The sequence below is a fragment of the Salvelinus sp. IW2-2015 genome, linkage group LG20 (genome assembly GCF_002910315.2).
Source record: "Salvelinus sp. IW2-2015 linkage group LG20, ASM291031v2, whole genome shotgun sequence".
Taxonomy (NCBI): domain Eukaryota; kingdom Metazoa; phylum Chordata; class Actinopteri; order Salmoniformes; family Salmonidae; genus Salvelinus; species Salvelinus sp. IW2-2015.
The window spans coordinates 57,305,851-57,312,572 of NC_036860.1; the positions used below are offsets into that span (position 1 = coordinate 57,305,851).

The window sequence follows — 6,722 nt, forward strand, 5'->3', positions numbered from 1 at the left end:
ACGTCTCCACAACACATCACATATTCATGCAGTAATCAGTAACAGCAATACATTTTTTTGAACAGAATTGCTATAGTTTAACTTCTAAGAAAGATGTTGCTATCGTGGAAGTTCATCGTCCTTGACCAGAAGAATTCAAACAACGTGGCTATTTGCCATTTGTAAAATGTGATCTCCGTTGATCCTATTTTTGTGGCTCTCTGGGGAGGTTGTATTGGAGTAGTAGCTCATAAGGGGTCAACTCAAACATGCGGTGTAAATGTGATGTCTGAAGTTATACCAGTAGTCGAGTAACATATATGAATGTCCGCCTCCTTACAATTACCCTCAAAGAATTCCCTAGGGACCATATATCCTAAGCAACCTGAAGCGAACAACCTACCTGGAGGACAGTTAAGCGAGCTGGAGGAGGACAGAAATGGAGGAGGTGGTTCACCTTTATTCTTCCCTCACATTGACCTTCATATTTAATGAGGTGCTCTGTAATAGACAGTATGACCAATTGCAGGCTGCCTATACTAGGACACACTTCTAGCATTACAGTCAGCGTGGAGAAGAGCCTCTTCACAAGTAAAATGGCATGGACAATACCCTCTCTTCATTCTCCAACCTGTTCACTCCAATCCTGCACCTGTATACCACCCCACTGTTGTTGTCACCCCCACTGTTGTCCACCCCATGTGTCCACCCCACTGTGTTGTCCACCCCACTGGTGTCCACCCCACGTTGTTGTCCACCCCACTGTTTGTCCACCCCACTGTTGTTGTCCACCCCACTCGTTGTCCACCTCACTGTTGGTCCAACCCCACTGTCTGATTAGTCCCACCCCCACTTGTTGTCCGACCCCAACGTGTCTCTGTGCCCACCACCACTGGCTTCGTTGTCCACCCCACCTCGTTGTTTGTGCCACCCACTCGTTGTTCGATCACAGCTTCACTGATCTATCTCGGTTGTGCCCACCCCGGCACTGCTCTGTTGTCACCAACGTCGCACTCGTCGCTCAAGGCAACCGAAGCGATGAGTGCCCACCCCCCACTGACGAATTAGCTCTGTCACACCCCACTGTTGTTGGTCGCCACTCCCAACTGTTGTTGTCCACCCCACGTTTGATAATCCTTGTCCACCCCACTCATTCGAGTACTATCCCAAAAAGGGCACAGTACTTGTTGGCCAGCCCCACTTGTTGTCTGTCCACCCACTGTTGTCCCACCCCACGGTTGTCCACCCCACTGTTGATTGGTCCACCACACTGTTGTTGTCCACTTTCCACCTGTTCGTCTGTCCACCCCACTGTTGTTCGTCCCACCCGTTCCTACTGGGAATTGTTGTCCAACCTCACTAGCCTGTTGTCACAACCTTGCACTGTTGTTGTCCACTCACTGCCTCTTGGGTCCACCTCACTGTGGCTTGTCCACCCCACTGTTGTTTGTCCCACCCACACTGTGTTGTCCACCCCACTGTTGTGTGTCCCACCCTCACTGTTGTTGTCCGACCCCACTGTTGTTGTCCACCCCACTGTTTGTTTCCACCCCCACTGTGTTGTCCACCCCACTGTTTTTTGTCCACCCCACTGTTGTTGCTCCACCCACTGTTGCTTGTCCACCCCACTGTTGTTGATCCACCCCACTTTGTTGGTCCCACGCCCCACTGTTATCTTGTCCACCCCACTGTTGTTGTCCACCTCCACTGTTGTGTCCACCTCCACTGTTTTGTCCACCCCACTGTTGTCCCACCCCCACTGTGTTGTATCCGACCCCCACCTTGTGTCCACACCACTGTTCGTGTTACCACCCCACTGTTTGTTGTCCACCCCACTGTTGGGTGTGCACACCCACTGTTGTTGTCCACCCCAACTGGTGTAGTCCACCTCACTGTTGGTTGTCCACCTTCACTGTTGTTGTCCACCCCACTGTTGTTGTCCACCCCACTGTTGTTGTCCACCTCACTGTTGTTGTCCACCCCACTGTTGTTGTCCACCCCACTGTTGTTGTCCACCCCACTACCTTTCAATGCTCCCACGCCTGACACACAGCAGCCCCCATTGGAGAGAGTCCATCGACATCCTCCGCATGAACACCCCTTTTTATTGACACTCCACCGTTACTGTTACTTCCCTCTGCCTCTGAGCCCCGCCAGCCTCCTGCCTCGGCCGAGGACTCTGCCTTCCTCTGCTCCATCTCTAGACACACGCAGCCCGTCAGGTCGCTGTCGGTGTGGATGCGGTTTCTCACCCCCCGGATGGTGAGAGGGTTGGCGCTGAGGGCTGTGTCCCGGGTGGTTCTGGCCTTGCACCCCTGCTGATCCTTGCTCACCGCCTGCTCCTGGGGGACAACGCTGCAACAGGATCCAGGACGACAGGCAGCCTGGAAGCCCTTCTTAAAGTTTTCATTGAAGTAGCCATAGATGATGGGGTTGATGCTGGAGTTGGAGAAGGCCAGCCAGTGGGAGAAAGGGAAGATGTAGCCTGTCAGAAGGTCCAGTTGGTCCCCTTCAGGTCTGGCGTAGTCTGTGAGGAGCATCAGGGTCCAGAGTGGCAGCCAGGACAGCATGAAGAGGAGAGCCACCACGATTAGCATTTTAACCACCTTGACCTTCCTCTGGGAGATAGGGGATTTAATATCTGGGTGCCCGCTGCTGGACAGAACAGCTGTAGCAGAAAGCTTGGCTCCGATGCAGCCATACATGATCATGATAAGAGCTAAGGGCATCAGGTAGATGTGTGTGAACAGGACCATGGTGTAAACTTTCCTCATCTCAGGGTCAGGCCAGGTCTCATAGCAGTAGTAGAGAGGGTAGATTTTGTTGTCACTGGATACCATGAAGTGACCCTTCTCTTGATCCACCGTCAGCATCACAGCCGACGGAAGCATGATCACCAGTGCAAGAGCCCACACCAGCCCTATAGTTGCCTTAGCAACAAGAAGGGTTAGCTTGGGCTTAAAGGGGTAAACAATACAGCGGAATCTAATGGGAGAGAGAGAGAGGAGAGATAGATGAGAAGTGATGAAGCGATTCATTTCACTAAGGATTCTTTATACGTCACATACAGATGTAGGATCTTAATTTGATCACTATTTTGTTGCTGAGCAGGAAATGCAAACTTGTAGTGTATTCAATGGTTAAATGGCTTCTAAAGTTTGTAATTACTACTTTAAAATTTCCAACTTGATTTTCTCCAATGAAAAATGTATCAACATTTTTTTTTTGATTATTTATAATTCACATTTCCTGTTGCTGCAGGATTATTTTTCTTCTGTAGCAAACCGGCTCAAATTAAGATCCTAAATCTGTAGATTAAACAATTTACTGTAAAACACGAAGTGTTTAACATGCATACATGAAAGCCTTTCTATCCCCTTCCAATTCACATGTGCAGATACTAACAAGTACCCTGCATGCCTAAAGGAGACAATGGGGGAGGAAAGAGGTGGGGGACGTACCTGTCCACAGCGATGGCAACCAAGGTGAAGACAGATGCAGCCACTGATATCCCCTGTACCAGGCCACTTAACTTACACACTGCATTGCTAAAGGGCCAGCCTGTCAAAAAACAATAGCAACAATAACACTTTATTGGTGAGCTGCCAGACATTTCAATGAGAGTCAATAGCCATACTGTGAACGGGTGTTTTGGGCATTTTTGGTACACATGAGTTAGTTTGGTACACGTGAGTTAGTTTGGTACACATGATTTGGTCATAAATAATAAACAACTTCAGGAGTACTGTACATTTAAAACCTGCATGAAAGATGCCAAAATACCTTTTTGCACAAGAGTGGATCAAGTATTTATACCTACCCAGCGTGAATATGTAGCCAACAAAAGGTGTGTTTTGAAAAGGTAATTACTGTAAGTTAAGACTTCCCGCCTGAGTGATTTTATGGCAATGATTATTTCACACTTTTGTACATTTGGGGTTTTCTAAAAGCACTTTTACTGCCTGGACTCAACTAATGTCTGTATTGAAGAGATGAAGAGATTGTGAAGAACTGTCTAAAAATGTAAAGCTATTCATCAGGCTGTCAAATGAAAGACAGCTGCAATCATCATGTTCAGACCTACTATTTTTCTCTCAGTTCTGAACTATTCAAACATGAATCTGCAATATCCAATTTACATTTGCATTTTTGTCATTTAGCAGATGCTCTTATCCAGAGTGACTTAGTTAGTGCATTCATCTTAAGATAACTAGGTGGGACAACCACATAGCACAGTCATGGTAAGTACATTCATCTTAAGATAACTAGGTAGCACAGTCATGGATAGAGTCACAGTTCATCTTAAGATAACTAGGTGGTGACAACCACACATCACAGTCATAGGTGGGACAACCACATAGCACAGTCATGGTAAGTACATTCATCTTAAGATAACTAGGTGGGACAACCACACATCACAGTCATGGTAAGTAGATTTTCCTCAATAAAGTAGCTATCAGCAGAGTCAGAGCTAGTAAGGTTGAAAAGAGTCATGTGCGAGTGTTAGTTCACCAAAGGCTTTTCTTCTTTTTTTACAAGACAATGATAAAAAGGCTTGCTATTAATAATAGTAAAAATTAAAATAATACAATTCAACAACAGGCTGGCAATTCAGCTTGTGAGATGTGTGAAGATTGGTGAGAATGAATTGAACTTATCTAAACCATTGCAAAGCTGGCTAGGCTGGGGCATGTGCAAGTTCAGACATATATAAGACCCCTGCTGAAACAGAGTCATACAATACATGTGAATGACTACTGGGGATATCTTGAATTATGTTTCTTTCAAGGCACAAGATGGGTTTATCCTAATAACTGTTGTAATCAATAGCTAAAGGAAACTGGCAAATCAGTTATAGAAATAACTGTCTTTCTCTAAAGGTTGCATCATTCTTTCATCAAAGCTAACAGCAATGAATACAGAGTATCGTGTTTTATTAATTTACAGAATCATTATAGCAGTAGGGTAAAACCAACTCAGTGGCTTTGTGGTTAGAGTTTGCGCCCTGAGATTGGAAGGTCATACCAAAAAGACTCTATGCCTCTCTGCTTGACACTCAGCATTAATGAGATGGATTGGAGGTAAGGCCCTACGATAGACTAGCCTCGTGTCCAGTGGGTGTACTTGTCTTTGTAGTGTGAGGCAGCTTGATGTACAAGAGATAGGCCATGCTTCTATAAGGTATTACTGTACCTGTGATGAGGTTGTCCACCAGCGTAGTCGGAATGCAGAAGATGCCCACCAGCAGGTCACTGATAGCCAGGTTGAGGATGAAGAGGTTGGTAACTGTCCACATGTGACGGTTCTTAACCACAATGAGGCACACCAGGCAATTACCCACCATGCATGGCATGAAGATGAACAGGTAGGCTAGGGTAAAGCTGGCTGCTATGGCCAAAGAGTGTTGGTAGTAAGGGGAGAGCTTGACGCTAGAGACGGTGCAGCTGGAGTTGATGTTGGTGCAGTCGGTCAGGTTGGTGAGGTTTGTTGAGAGAATAAGGTCAGAGGTCATGTAAAGAGTAGTGGTCAATTGAAGTTCCAATGTGTCCTCCATCTTGAACTCCTCTTATTAGACCAGGAGAACAGTCAGGCTAAAAATACCCCAAAAAACAATAACATATTTATTACACGGGAGTAAATCATTACAAATATTTGGCGTCTTAAAAAAAAAAGCTAAATCACATTAAGTCTTTTGTCACTTTGGTAAATTATATTTTTTGTTGACTTGTTTTATCGACTTCTGGTAGATATGGTTGTCCAGGTGATCAATTGAGAATGCAGTGTATGGTTTAGGCCAATCCACTGTAGGACCTCAGGATCCTGTGTACAGTATGTTTCAGTAATCCACCAAAAAAGGTATGTTTGTTAGCTGTCTCCATGAAGCGACAATGACATGCATAAGAAGCATTACAATTAATTATGGGTAGTGAGGTGACAATGTTGTTGTAAGTATAGCGAGATGGTGAATGTCGATTAATGAATATCAGAACTTCTCTATGACAACCATTCAGCTTGGAGCGCTCAACAACCATTCTATTTGCCTGAATACATTCTGTTTTTCAAATGGGATGAGAGATGTTTGTGACAGTCATTGGCATTATGATAATATCACAATGCCAATGATTGTCATAAGTAATACCAATGACTGTCACAAACATCTTTCATCCTCTTTGAACGTAGACTGTCAACAAAGATGTTTTACATTCAACAACTCCAGTTAGTTCTGATATCTCTTATTCATTCAGCTTTGATAATGCTCTTTTTAACTATACTATCATGTTTATGATATGCTAATAACGTGTATAAAGATTTCTAAACATACACAGCCAGTGTTAAACCTTATTAAATAGGGTGGTTTTGTACTTTTTTGTACACCCTATACTATCATGCAAAAGCATTTAATTTAAATCAAACAATAAATAATACAATTAATTAATTATTTCTCACGTTATAATTTACATTTTTTATAAAAGTTATACAATATCATTATTTGGGGTTATTTATTAACACATTATCGAAACAAGTATTCACAGAGATGTTCTGATAGGAATGAATCTCAAGTCAATTTAACTTTTAAATGGAATGGGATTTAAAAAAACATCCTAATTAATATTATTCGGATATAAATTAGACATTCCAATAACGAGAATCTTACAGAGTTCTTTCATACTCTTCATTATTTCATTAACCTTACATTTCCCGAAATAAAGTGAAGGCGATCTCTCTATCTTATCAATGTCATT

The 6,722-nt window shown here is 43.9% G+C and overlaps 1 protein-coding gene across 1 annotated transcript; it reads right to left on the bottom strand.

Annotated features, from left to right (window-relative positions):
- Positions 1-1,655: 1,655 nt before the first annotated feature.
- Positions 1,656-5,605, bottom strand: LOC111981746 (neuropeptide FF receptor 1-like). The gene is made up of 4 exons (XM_024013155.2): positions 5,173-5,605; positions 3,441-3,540; positions 1,893-2,964; positions 1,656-1,686 (listed from the first exon to the last, which is right to left on the bottom strand). The coding sequence occupies exons 1-3, from the start codon at positions 5,531-5,533 to the stop codon at positions 2,007-2,009; spliced, it is 1,419 nt and encodes a 472-aa protein (XP_023868923.1). The 5' UTR covers positions 5,534-5,605; the 3' UTR covers positions 1,656-1,686; positions 1,893-2,006.
- Between the last annotated feature and the right edge of the window lie 1,117 nt (positions 5,606-6,722).